Here is a 14,070-nt window from a genome sequence, read left to right as displayed (position 1 = left end):
GTGGTTCTCAGGTAGGTTTGTCAGTGAAACAGCGCTCGGGCCAAGTCACACTGTCTGCATGTTAACCAGCACAAACCCCTTCCATGGTATACGGTCCACCGGAGCCTAGCTCAGTACCCCTCTGATGGTGGCTCTCTCTAGATCTCCCTGGGCTTTGCTTTTTAAGTAGTCCAACCCAGGTATGGGGCTGTATCCCCAGGGCTTCCTCCCTGGAGATACTATCTTCCTGCAGCCCTCCCCAGGCTCAGTCCCTACTCAGTCCTAGCAACCAGCCAGGAGCTCCCTGGGCAGTGCTCCCCTTGTCCCTGCTAGCAAACCGTCCGTGGCCCTGCTGCTCTTCCAGGCAGCCAGGCCTGCAGTCATTTCTTCTCCTGCTCTAAGCAGCAATTGACTGCTGCTCTGCAGCTCATTTTATATAGCCCTCCTGGGCCCTGATTGGCTGCTTCCTCTGCAGCCACTCTAGCCTGCTTGGAGGACCTCTCCACTGCTCCTTCCCTGGGATTGGTGTGGCAGAACCAGCAGGGGGCATTTGGACCTAGTCCACTCCATCACAGGGCAGCAGCTGGTTTTTAGCAGGTCTGTATTTAATGGGATGCTTTCCTTTGTTGCAAATGCATTTCAGTTTACAGCCACCTTCTGTAGTTTTTGCTTACGGTCAGTAATAGTTCACCTGGTTTAAGAGAGACAAGGTGGGTGGCAGGTGGATGTCAGAGTTTTGAGGAGCTGAGGTCAGGGAGACGCCATGTGATTCTCTTTCCCATCCCTTCCACAGCACCCTATCTTTCTCCAAAGCCATTTATGACTTGAAATTCCAGGCTGTGGCCGTATGGCAGGGATCGTTTTTTTTGTTTGTTTGTTCTGTGTTTGTATAGTGCCTAGCACCATGGGTCCTAACCCATGATGATGATAATAACTCCAGTGTGGACTTTTGTATGCTAGCGCGTGGTGAGATCTTTGCTCGGTCCATTGAAGGTTTGTCTTTGGAATTCCAGGTCACCATGGCCTACCTGAGCTCCGTGGTCCGAAGAGCTGCCTCCTGTCAGATGTCAGCCTCTGGGAGAAACAGCCACCTCAGGTGTTTCAGCAGCGGGGCAGGCCAAACGGCAGAGAAGAGCGTCCCTTACCACAAGACTCTGAAGGAAGAGAGCCCTCAAGGCAAAGGGCCGACCAGGCCGCTCCCAAAATCAGCCGACGTCGTGGTGGTGGGTGGCGGCAGCTTGGGATGTCAAACCATCTACCACCTGGCTAGGATGGGGGTGAGCAACGCGGTCCTACTGGAAAGAGACCGTCTGACGTCGGGGACCACCTGGCACACGGCCGGTGAGCAGAGCTGTGTGTGTGGAAGCCTCTATAGCAGAGCAAAGGCTCCAAATTAGAGCTGCAGAGGGAGGCTTTTGGAGCCTGATCCTGCCAGCTGCTGAGCAGCCATCAGCTCCCTGCGGCTGCTCAGTTCCACATGGGGAGAGCTCAGCCCCTTTCCGGGTTAGGATGTTTGTTACTCTCTCAATCTTGCTGCATAGATGGGGATGAGCCCTCCTTGGGGACCTGGGAAAGGAATTGTTCCTTCAGCTCTCAGCTAAGGGGTTATTATGGTACCTTGGCCCTTTAAGAGCCAAGTCTCTCAGGCCTCAGCTCTCTACTGCTTGACCCTATATAGGAGTATCGCCAAGGCCTGACAACATGGGCCTCCAGAAGTCTGACCTTCTCCTCCCCACCTCGTAGGGTAGAGGGGAAAGAAACACCCCTTTTGCTATTGCCCAGCAGTCTTACCCCCACTCCCCATGGCGGGCCTCTGGGTCCTTCCTTGGGCAGGCCCATGCCAGACTACTGAGGAACCTCCTTCCGATAGTCCCTGGGCCCTCTGGCAGCTGCCCCACTCTGCATAGGTGCTGGAACAAGGGAAGCTGGGAGTGCTGCTGAACCCCCTGCCTTGAAGTGGGACACCGAGCTCATGTCACGGTGCTGATGAAGCCTAGCTTGTGTGCTTACTGCCCGAATGGACCCTCACTTGTTACACCTGGCTACTGAGTGGGTCGTCAGCAATAAGAATTGAGCCCTCAACCTCTGGACCTGAAAGCGTGAGCCTCTACTGTGTGAGCTAAGAGATCCATAAGCGGTGGTAGCTGGAGACCTTTATGTGGTCTAGCTACTAGAGGGAGCCAGCAAACCACAGCGTGGGTTACGTCTAGGCCAGGAATGCTGCTATTGCTAAAACACCTGTTGTGCTATTCTCACAGTTGACCTGTTTGTTTGCTTGGCTTGTAAGGTAGGGTTGGAATGGGGAGGGGAAGCCAGAGTCTACTGGAACTTCTGTGGTTTTCCCAGGTCTGCTGTGGCAGCTGCGTCCGAGTGATGTGGAAGTGGAGCTGCTGGCTCATACTCGCAACGTGGTCAGCAAAGATCTGGAGGAGGAGACAGGTCTGCACACGGGATGGATTCAGAATGGCGGGCTCTTCATCGCCTCCAACAAGCAGCGGCTGGACGAGTACAAAAGACTCATGTCTGTAAGCGGGAATCTCCTCATCTCCTTCCTTCTCCTCCTACTTATTCACAGATCACTGAATCAGGGCTGGTGCTACCCATTAGCTAGACTAGAGGGTCTGGTTGCCAAAGGATTTTGTACTGCTGCCCATCACCATGGTATCTGAACACCTTCCATGCAAAGAGATTGGCAGTAGCGAAATCCCTAGTGGACTTCTTGGCATCTCTGGCTCTTAGTGGGTTATCGAAAGCTCTGCTTTGGACAGTTATTTTTCAGGACATTGTGGCTGTAGGCGGTTGATGTGAAAGTTGTTCTGGTTATGGGGGAAAAGGGGAAGCATTGTTCTATGGATGGACAGACTGTGGATGTCTTCTAATCTCCTCTGGATGTCTTCTAATCTCCTCTGGATGTTTGTTCAATAGCCCTATCCACTCTACTGAGAATGCCTTATCCCTGGCTGTAACATGCATTGGTCTAGGCTAGCCAGGGCTTTGTGTTCTATGTCCCAGAAGAGCAGTTAATAGACTGAAATGCAGCCTCGAATGCAACTGGGTCTGATCCATTGATTGCTTTGAATATTAGGACTAAGGCCTTAGTCCCTAAAGTAAAAAGAGCAACCTGCTTAAATGTCTGTGCAATACTTATGGAGAAAATCCATGCCCCTTAGAAAACGGGCTAGTGTGAGGGAGGGGATGAATCCTGTCTTCTATCATGTCACAGGGAACCCGCTGCGTCAATCTTCAATTCTTGCATCCGATGAAGTGAGCTGTAGCTCACGAAAGCTTATGCTCTAATAAATTGGTTAGTCTCTAAGGTGCCACAAGTACTCCTTTTCTTTTTGCAAATCTTCAACTCGGCTGCTTTGACTTGCAGCATCAAAACAGGACTGTCCTGTCATCAGCCAACCATTTATCTTCTGCTGCACGGAGAGCCCAGTTCTCCCCTATGACACAGAGGGAAATTTTATCCATCAGTCCTGATTGGGGTGATTGCTGTTTATTTAGACAGCTCATTTTTCCACCCCGCTTGGAAAGTTAAATGTGGCCTCACTTATCATTCATGGAGCAGCCTTGCTGGCAGGTTCTGAAACCCTGATCCAAAGCCCAGGAGTGTCTCCCCTGATTTCAACAGGCTTTGGATGCAGTAGATCCTGCCCCTGTAGAAGAAAGATAATGCAGTGTCAGTAGCTGCCAGGAAGGAGGGAGGTGGGAATGGGGATCAAAGGGTAGGTCTCCACTGCCGCTGGAAACATGCTTCCCAACCCAGATACACAGACACGGGCTAGCTCTGCTTGAGTGAGGGGGCTAAAAATAGCAGCGTAGCTGGACTAGCTGCCTGAATATAAACTCACCAGACAGCAGGTCTGTACTGGGGCCGCTGGCCCAAGCTGCCATCACCCATGCTACCTCAGCTACAATGCTCTTTTTCACACGCTGGCTCGAGCAAAGTGAGTGCAGGTCCAGCTACCCCAGTTGGGAAGTGCCCAGCGGCAGTGGAGACGTACCCAAAAAGAGACCCAGAGAGAGGAGGTTGGCCATAGATCACCTTGTGATCCCTGGTGGCAGAGCCCACACAGACCTTATTGTCCCAAGTGATACAGGCATGTGCTGAGATTCTAGCTGAGGGATTGCCCTGGCCAGTAAACCATGCATGGTGGCTACTGCAGCCTTTATGATAATGGCCTCTCACTTAGTAGAGGAGTCCTTGAGATTCAGTTGAATCTGAACACTGGTCTCACTCACAAAGTGAAAGGGATTCTCCATGCAGGATTAGCCGTGAAGTCTGGTTTCACTGCTGATCATAATGCTGTATCTAAGGTGACCAGATGTCCCGATTTTATAGGGATAGTCCCGATTTTTGGGTCTTTTTCTTATATAGGCTCCTATTACCCCCCACCCCCTGTCCCGATTTTTCACATTTGGTGTCTGGTCACCCTAGCTGTATTCTCCTCCCAAAGCAGCAAAGAGATGCACAGACCCGGCCAGTCCTCTTGCCTTTTTCTGCTGGGAAGTACACACATTAGCATTTGATTTCAAAGAGTCACAATAAAGACCGGTTACATGACACTAGTTTCTTCTCTAACTTCTGAACTGCTGCACTTCTAGTGAAATATACACTATGAAAACAGCTGTGTCCATCTTAATACTCTTTGATTCAATGGCCTAATAGACACTTAACGCTCATGAGGGGTAGAGGGATCGAAAGTGGAATCGTTGGTTTTAAACCTCTCTCCACCATACCCAGCTTTGGGGACTCGGGTAAAAAGGTTCTCGGATCTAATGCATCCCTGATCTGGGCTTTGCAAAATGAAACCTGTCCATTGCCCATTGCCATTAAGTACAGCATCATATTTCCAATTGCACCGCCTACTTGTATAGGACTAGGGTAATGTCCCTTTAAATAGTTTGAGCCCACTAAAGCTGATCACCATGTACTGTGTTTTGGGAATCCACCAGAACCCGGTTAGATTATCAGTGCGTATGTAGTTAGGCCTGGCATGTTTGCATGTAGTTATTTGGGACGCAGGTGTGCCCCTGTGGTTTCTTCACATTGTTGATTGTTTTGCAGAGATGCCAAACCACGCTGTCTTGTCTGCATTAATACACCTGTTCTCGTGTCTCGTTTGTAGCTGGGTAAGGTCTATGGCATAGAATCGTACGTCCTGTCCCCTGCAGAAACCAAGGACCTGTACCCACTGATGAACGTAGATGATCTTTATGGCACCCTTTACGTTCCTAAGGATGGCACAATGGATCCTGCTGGCACCTGTACAACCCTCACCAGGGCAGCTACTGCCAGAGGCGCTTTGGTAATTGACTATTGCACATTTGGGTGGGTGTCTGAGCATTGTAGCTTTTCACAACTCTCAAATTCAGCCAGACGTTCTCTCTCTGTACATTTTCCCTCCTCTCCCCTTGATCCTTGGCTTCCTGCTGTTCCCAGCCTCCACCATTCTCAAAGCCAGATCTGTTTCAGAATTGCCTTGTTCTGTTTAACAGCGCCCCCCTTTGGCAGATTGGGTGTGGCGCTGGCTGACTTTGAAGGGAGTCCCAGCCATGCCTCATCAGAGATGGTGGTTTTGGCATAGAGCCATAGGAGCTGGGGAAGTAAAGAGGAGGGGGGAAAATGGGAAAAGGATATGTGACCAAAACAGCTACATCGTGAAAAACAAATTGTTGGTGAGGGGTAAAATACAGCAAGCTCGTTGGGGCATGGACCAACATTTGGATCTGTGTTTGTACAGCACCTAGCACCTGGTCCGTGACTGGGGCTCCTCCGTGCTAACCACAAAACAAATTGATAATTATAGTTCTCTGAGATTTAAAATTACCTTAAAAGGCCACTGAGAGGCAGTTTAAGCCCAAAATTAAAGAGGGGAATTTAATTCCCTTGCAGTAATAGGAATGGTTTTTATGAAAGTTTAAAAAAAAAATGACAGCACTATGTTTGGATTAACATTTCCCCTGCTGGGAAGGAGAGCCTTGGGCCGAAGCCACTGGCCTGCATCTTCAGAGTAGAGCTCAGCAAAATTTTTCAGCTAAAACATTTTGCAAATTTGTATCGGTTTCAATTCATTGTTCATTTCAAATCCCCCCCCCCCCAAAAAACAAATCTTTTTGTTTCAACATTTTTGAACCACAACATTTTGATTTTTTGAACTTGAAATGACTTTTTGCTTCAAAATTTCCTTTAATTTAATTTTTTAAAATTCAAAAATGGTCAAAACGGAAACAAATTCTTTCATTCTATCTGAACTGTAAATGTTTTCAGCTTTTTCGATTCGCTGAAAATTTTCGTTTTCAGCCGGACCTGAAACAATTTTTGTTTTGAGTTTTTTTCAAAATTGCCAATGAACTCACAGTGTGTGCTCTTCTCAGGAGAGCTGGGTTACTCATTTGGTATTATGAGTCCAACCCTTAACATTCAAACCCCAGGGGGATGTCACTGTGCTTCTCTTTCGCTGTCTCCAGGTAATAGAGAATTGCCCAGTGACCGGTATTCAGGTCAGAGCCGATGACTTGGGTGTGCAAAGGGTAGCTGCGGTGGAAACAAACTATGGGATCATCCAGACTCCCTGTGTGGTGAACTGTGCAGGTAGGAAATCAAGGTAACATAGCTACAGCCCTGCCACTCGGCATAATCTGATAGAGATACTAGTCCTTCCTGTCCCAACAATTAGGAGATTTTGTCCAATCTTTGAGTGAGGCATTCTTTGGTTCACCATGTCTGTGCTCAGGGAGGGGAAAGATGCCAGATGAGTGCAGCTTTTGATTGTGTGTAACATTGAGCCAAAGGGCCTTGTTAACTCCCTGTTTCCACACATCAGGAGGCAGCATTCTGGACTCTGAGCTTCAGGTCTCTGGCACAGCTCCTCATAGGTTCCAGAAGTGGCCAGAGGCATTGGCTGTGGTCACTCACCAAGCGGTGGTTTGTTTTTACGACAGGAGTGTGGGCCCGAGCCCTGGGCCAGATGGCTGGTGTAAACGTGCCCCTGGTGGCTATGCATCATGCATATGTGGTGACGGAGCGGATAGAGGGCATTCAGGTCAGTTCATTGCTCTTCTTCTCTAACTGGAGGGTTTGTCATCAGACAGGGGCATGTGCTGGGGGCACTTTCAGGAGGGGACTTGATTCAGAAATTGTGGGAGGGTCTCCTGGTTTTCACAAACGCTTCTATGATCTGGGACACTTTTTTCTCCATAACATCCAACCTGCTTTCCTTTCCTAGCAGTGGCTTTGTGTGTCCCATCTTCTCTAGGAGACGCTCTCCTTGGTGAATACAGTGACAAAACATCTGTGAATAATCTTGCCAATGAAGCCTACTCTTGGGCTTAGCTTGCATCCCTGGCCCCTTTTATCTGGCTAGCCATGGACATTCAGGTGGAGTGAGGTCCTACTCACAGGAATAGTCCCTGAAAGCAGAAGTGCTGTGAATCACTGGATATGTCTGTATTGCAATCTGAGGTGTGACTGCCGCTCGGGTAGACGCACCCATGCTCGTGCTCCTAAATGGAGCAGAGTAGATGTGACTGCAGGGGCTTCAGTGCAGGATAGCAATGGGAGTATGTACCCGAGATCCCCGGCATGCTATATTTTGCCATGCGAGTGCAGGTATGTCTCCCTGGGCTGCAGTCACACCTCAGATTGCAGGACACACATACTCAGTGTGTACATCCAAGGGCTATTTCACCCACTGTTGTGGTTCAAACAGTAGTTTCGTTGAACAAATCTGAATGTTCACAGATAATCTGCAGGCAGAAAGGGGGACTCCTCTGGTTGATAAAGCTTAGACCAACCAATCTGAAACGGGAACAATATTAGGTGACTTTAGGTGACCGGCCGTACAATGGAAATAGCAAATCTGAGCAGCAGATACACAACACATGGCTGTCTAGTGCCAAATAGCACCAGGTTTACAAATAATCCCATTGGTTAAAATGATCTTGCGCTGAATAGCACTGGTGACAAACTAGGGGAAACACGCAAAAACATCCATGAAAACTATTTCCCTGGTTTTGGCAAAATGTACTAACCCGCATAGGGTGACCAGAGAGTAAGTGTGAAAAATCGGGACAGGGGAAGGGGGGTAATAGGTGCCTATATAAGTCAAAGCCCCGCATATTGGAACTGTCCCGATAAAATCTGGAGATCTGGTCACCCTAAACTTTCTCTAGAGCAAAGCAGCGCTGTGACGCCGTTGTGTGTAACGAACAAGCTAATAAAAGGCTCGACCTGTTTGTGGGTAATCTGTGATTGGAGGCAAAAAGGCTACATCTGTCAGCTAACTTACACAGTTTGATCAGCTCTGCTCTTGGGATCCTGCCCGGACCCGAAAATTCTGTTGCATTCTCTCCGTTCTTGCACCATGCCCATCCCCACGGCAGTGGGCTGTTGGTAACTGAACTGGTCGGGCAGGACAAGCGTAAGTCTATCCACACTAGCTTTTTTGTGTTCTGGTCCGTTGTGGTTTTGCCCGACATCCCCACTTGTGCTGCTCAACACCTCTGCCTCTGTGGTGCCATCTGAGTACTTCTCTCACTGCTCCTGGCTCAGCTTAATGAAGCCACTGCCCCTCTGAGCCGTCTCCTTGCATGAAAGAGCACATTGCCTATTTCTACACCCCGCCTCCCCTCCCCTGGGTCAGGGCTGCGGGAGAGGAACCCTACTGTTCTTTGCCGCTGGAATTGTTGTCAGAGATCCCACTGCCCCATCTCAGCACATCTTCCTGTAGCATTTCAGAAACAAATGTCACCTTGGAAAAGTTTCATTCCTCGGCCTGCAGCTAGATGATGCTCTTGGGCAGCACGAGCACTATGCAGCAAAGGGAGCATTTCAAAGGAAGAGTTTATGGAATCCCTGAATGTTGACTGGCTTCAAACGTAAGGACATGCAGGAGGGACCCCTCCATACCACGTACATGCCTAGAAGAAACGGGCCAGTACATGCCTAGAAGAAACGGGCCAGTCCTTCCCCATGCTACATCCCACCAATTTCATGGGAGCTGCAAGAAGGGTAGTTTAGGACAGAATTTGACCCAAAGTGTGAAAGGGGAGAGTCATTCTCCCTCTGGCTTCTGTGGGATTTAAGCACATGCCTAAGTGCTAGGCTGAACAGGGGTTGATTTAAACATGTGCTTAAAGCCAAGCATGTTTTTAAATGCTTTGCTGAATTGGGGCCTAAATGCTGCTGCATTATTCACATATTTTTAATGTTAAGAATGCCGTGCTTTTATCAAAGGTTCTGCACCAGGAGATCTTAAAGCACTTTACAGAGGACATCGCTCTCATGATGAAGGGGAAACTGTGGCACAGACCGTTGACGTGACTTGCCCAGGGTCACCCAGCAGGCCACTGGTAGAGCCAGGAATAGCACCCAGTCCTGAGTCCCAATCTGGCCTGTGCGCTATGCCAGACTGCCTCTTCTTGCAAACTGGGGTCAGGGTCCATGAGTGGGACACCTATGCACTGTGAAGATACAAATAATTAATATTCAATAATTTAATACATTACTGTCATTCTATTTAATATTTACGAATATTTTAACACAGGACGCTGTTTCTTTTTTTCCCCACTTTTCATAGCAGAATTACCCTCTGGGCTCTGGTGTTTTGTGTTTGATAAAGGAGTCCAGATATCCCCAGGTAACTGTGTTTCATCTTAGTAAACAGCCTTTATGGAAAGTCCTGCAGCCCTGACAAGGAAATGATACAGTTTTCTAAATATTTTTGAACCATCTTGCAAAATTTCAGAGACATTTCTATGCTTTGGAATTCTATAAGGGTGTTTGAAACCATACAAAAGGAGGTGATATTAATTTGTGGCCTATAGATTTTTAGAGTAATTTTGTATTAAATTTTCTGTGCAACCCATCTGTTTTCCCCCTACACCTTGACTCTTTGACAGTTGATTTTGAAAAGTGCCATTTAACGATATTATTTTTTATACTGCAGTAGCATCTACCAGCCTGACCCAAAACTGGGCCCCCACTGTGCTAGGCACTGCACAGAGATATAGTAAGAGACAATCCTTGCCCTGAAGAGTTTGCAACTTAAATAGATGAGTAGAAGAGGAAAAACCTCAAGTGACTTGCCCAAGGTTGTATAACAAGTCGGTGGCAGAGTGGATAATAGAACCTAGGTCTCCTGACTGCTAGGCTAGAGGCCTATCCACTAACCACAGTGCCTCTTGTTGAAATGTTGATTATTAATTTATCAGTGAAAAATACAGTAAGACCCTACAATAATTCCATTTGTGTAACTTAAATATTTTCATGCTATGTTGTTAAAGTCGATATTATTCTTTAGCTATGTATTAGTGTCTTGGCTGCTGTGCTGTTTCATCTTGTTGTGTAGGTGGGGTAAGAGAGAAATCATTTTTCCTTTTAACGTGGATCAAAACACACGGGCCTGCCAGTCTGCCAGTTCTCCTCCTGAGAATGTCTGTAGCAGCTCTGCTCCATCCTATTGATTTCAGGCCTTATTATCTGAATGGTGGCCCCAAGAGGATTGGAACCCCCTTGCACTAGGCCCTATACAAGCACATCAGTTAACTCAGCGTGACCTAGGGAATACAGCACTGGACTGGGATTCAGTAGACCTGTGTTCTGTTCCTCACTCTGGCCTGATGGGTGACCTTGGGCAAATCGTTGTGCCTCAGTTTCCCCAGTTATAAAATGGGAATAATGATACTATGACTTCCATTGCATGTGCTTTGAGATCTACTGAGGATAAGAGCTAGGCATTATTACTGTCTTCAAATGACTACACAAGTGCAATCTTGTCTGCTTCCACAGTCACTCTTTTGTGGAGGTAGGGTAAATTTGGTTTTTAGATTTCAGAGTAACAGCCGTGTTAGTCTGTATCTGCAAAAAGAAAAGGAGTACATGTGGCACCTTAGAGACTAACAAAGTTATTAGAGCATAAGCTTTCGTGAGCTACAGCTCACTTCATCGGATGCATTCATAGATGGTTATACTTCAGTCTTGTTCAGACCCATACGGAAATCAGCTTGCATTTCAGCGCCCCCTAGCTCATGCTCTTGGTCTGGGGCTGGGACGCACAGCAGATCTGTTTAGTGAATTAAACTCGGCCCATGTAAACATATTAGCACCTCCAGTTCTTCTGCAGCTGTTGAGGCCCCTGTGCCCGTGGGCAGCGTGTGCGGGGAGGATGTCTCGGTGCATTGCTCGTATCATGTCCGCCGCTAGTCTTGTTCTGCTGGTGTTGGAGCCGTGCTGTCAAGCAGGGCTCTGACTTCTCTGAGGCACAGGAGAACCACGTTTTCCAGCCCGTGCAAAGCAGCAGCTTAGAAAGGGCCCAGCGCTGAAACTAATTGTCTGTGACCTGCTACAGCCAGTTCTTTTCTTTTCACTGCTTGTTTGCAGAGTCAGTGGGGTCCTGTTAAAAACAAAGGCTTAGATGCTTTAAAACAAATTGCTGTTTCCTGCCCAGCCCTTGTGAGCCTCAATACAGCCCCAGCCACATTTGGATCCAAGCTTTCTTAGAGCTAGAAAGCGTCCCTGCTTTTGCTCAGGGACAGAGCTGGGCTGGACAGAGGATTCTTAACTGGCCTTCTTGGGCCTCTCATTGGTCACTGGTCACCCATTCTGAGCAGATTTTCCTTGGGCCTGGAGCATCGGGGTGCTGATGCCAGCAGCAGGGGGCAGAGGAAGCCGGATAAACCCCACACAGGGCAATAGAATGGTGAGCAGGTGGGAGGGCTAGGAATAATGTGGGATTACCGGGAGTGGGGAGCCAGAAGTGGGGCAGGTAGCGAACCACCAGGACTGGCTTCTTCCTTCCTCCTCTAGCCCTGAGCTCCGAGGCCTGACCGCTGGCAAGTCTCGCAGTGGGACACACAGGGAGGAGCTGGGTGCACTGTGCCTCTTGGTGAGGAGGTGCTAGGGGATTTCCGTGCTGGGGGAAACGCAGAGGAGCTGCTAGTGATTCCAGCAGGCTTGGATTCTCCTGGATGGAGAATAAACAGCCTGGTAACCTGCACCCTTATGTTTATAATGACACTCCACAGTGGCCATCTAGCAAGGCAGCTGCTGGGAAGAAGATGGGCATTCAGCTTGGGGTGCACTATTGGAACAAGGGCAGAAGCATCCCAGGTGTCTGTGAGCCTGTGCGCTTTACCCCTCCTGCCCCGCTTTGATGATGTTCCTTTCTACCTCTGTTTAGAATATGCCGAACGTTCGCGATCACGATGCCTCGGTGTATCTCCGTCTCCAAGGCGATGCCCTGTCTGTGGGCGGATATGAGTCAAATCCAATATTCTGGGAGGAGGTGAGCGGTGCTGAGAGGTTTTCATAGGAAATAAAGCATGTTACCAGGAAAGCCGTTTTGACAAAGTCGGCGCTGAAATGAGCTCCTTAGCTCTCTTGCTTATGTGCCAGCATGCATGAAATGAGGACCCTTTGCATTAAGACAGAGCTGGGTTCAGCAGGACTCGGAGGGAGAGTGGATTTGACAGCTTCTTCTATTTGGGTGGGAGAGGAAGGATGGTCTAGTGGTTACGGCACTAGCCTGGGACTTGGGAGATCACAGTTCAATTCCCTGCTTTGCCATAAGTCCTTGTCTCTGACCTTGGGCAAGCCACAGGAGGCATGTCTTCTCTTCAGTTTATTAGCTTGGGCCCTTACTCAGGTATTGCCTCTAAGACCTTTTCTATCCTTCTCAAAGTACAAAAATGCGACCATCTCCTCCTGTCCCCTCTGCCTTCTCTCCACAAAGTGGCATGTCTGAGAAGGAGATCGCCGAATTATTTGTTGTTTGTTTCACAATAGCAGCCAGAGGCCCCAGCTAAGAACGGGGCCCCGTTGCCCCGTTCACCAATAGTATGGGATAGTGGCTGCTCAAAGAGCTCATGTGCCAAGTAGACCTGGCAAAGGTTGGGTGACAGAAAGTACTATTATGCCGGCTTTGCAGGGTGGGATTTGAGGCTCAAAGAGATACAGTGACTTGCCCGAGGTCACATAGGAAGAGACAGAAATTGAACCTAGAGTTCCTGAGTCCTACCACCCTTTGTCCTCGATCAGCTGGTGCCGAGTGAGTTCCTTACTGGCAGTAGTGATTGGAAATTGACTGCCCAGATATGACGTAGTCCTGTAACATGAGTCTTCATTAGATTTTGCTCCCTCTCTGCAATGGGAGAAAGGCTTCCAAACGGACGAATGAAAATCTTTCCGGGATTAACGCTGAAGGTGATAGTAAATGACTGTGGCTTGTGATGAACTTTTTCTTCAACCTTCTTAGCCCTCTTCTGTCCTATATCCTGCAAATGGGGTGTTCCATTTTCACAATAACTGGATGGGGAGTTTAATGTGTCAATTACTACAGTAGTTAATGGGCTTGTCTTTCAAGGAAAAATGATATTCTTTCTTGTGAGATATTCTTTCTTGTGTTTTACCCTAAGACAAAGTGGACAATGATCTTTAATAAGCCCATATGCAAAGTGATTGTAACTGATGGGTCCTATGTCTCATTCATAGCTTAGGTGGTTAAGGTACTAGCTAGGCATCACAGTTCCTCTCCTTGGCTGGACAGCTTAGCAGGTAAGTTCCTATGAAACCAAAGTTTCCAAAACAGCTTCCAATTTTGGGAGCCATAATCAATGTCAAAACTCCCGTTGACTTCAACAGGGCCAGGAGTTCACCCCTTGGGGCTGTTTTCCAGAAGCACTGAGCCCCCTCCGTTCCTACTGATTTCATTGGGCAATGAAGATACTCAGCACCTTACAGGAAGCAGCCGCGAAGCGGCTGTCAGAATGGGGTGTTTGTTATAAAATAAACATCTTCTCTCACTTAACTTCTGTGTACCTCGGCTCCTGTTTCCCCTCAGGTATCTGAGAAATTTGCCTTTGGCCTCTTTGATCTGGACTGGGATGTGTTCATGCAGCATATTGAAGGTGCAATAAACAGAGTCCCAGTGCTGGAGAAAACCGGAATTAAATCCACTGTCTGTGGACCAGGTAATATTTTGACAGTGCATTCCACATGCCATCAATGCAGCTTTGTTCCTTGGTGAATCTGTGCTGATTATTTTTTTCTATGTATTCTCCTAGTTTGGAGCTAGCAATGATTATATT

General features: G+C 48.2%; 1 protein-coding gene across 1 annotated transcript in view; it reads left to right on the top strand.

Annotated features, from left to right (window-relative positions):
- Positions 1-14,070, top strand: part of SARDH (sarcosine dehydrogenase) — a 100,206-nt gene that overhangs the window by 1,719 nt on the left and 84,417 nt on the right. Inside the window, exons 2-8 of the mRNA XM_073314286.1 lie at positions 993-1,320; positions 2,326-2,504; positions 5,112-5,291; positions 6,454-6,577; positions 6,928-7,028; positions 12,165-12,269; positions 13,824-13,953. Coding sequence (XP_073170387.1) covers positions 999-1,320; positions 2,326-2,504; positions 5,112-5,291; positions 6,454-6,577; positions 6,928-7,028; positions 12,165-12,269; positions 13,824-13,953 — 1,141 coding nt within the window. The 5' untranslated portion in view covers positions 993-998. The remainder of the gene's footprint in view (positions 1-992; positions 1,321-2,325; positions 2,505-5,111; positions 5,292-6,453; positions 6,578-6,927; positions 7,029-12,164; positions 12,270-13,823; positions 13,954-14,070) is intronic.

Source organism: Lepidochelys kempii, chromosome 16 (genome assembly GCF_965140265.1).
Source record: "Lepidochelys kempii isolate rLepKem1 chromosome 16, rLepKem1.hap2, whole genome shotgun sequence".
NCBI lineage: Eukaryota > Metazoa > Chordata > Testudines > Cheloniidae > Lepidochelys > Lepidochelys kempii.
This window is presented reverse-complemented; position numbering and strand designations above follow the sequence as displayed.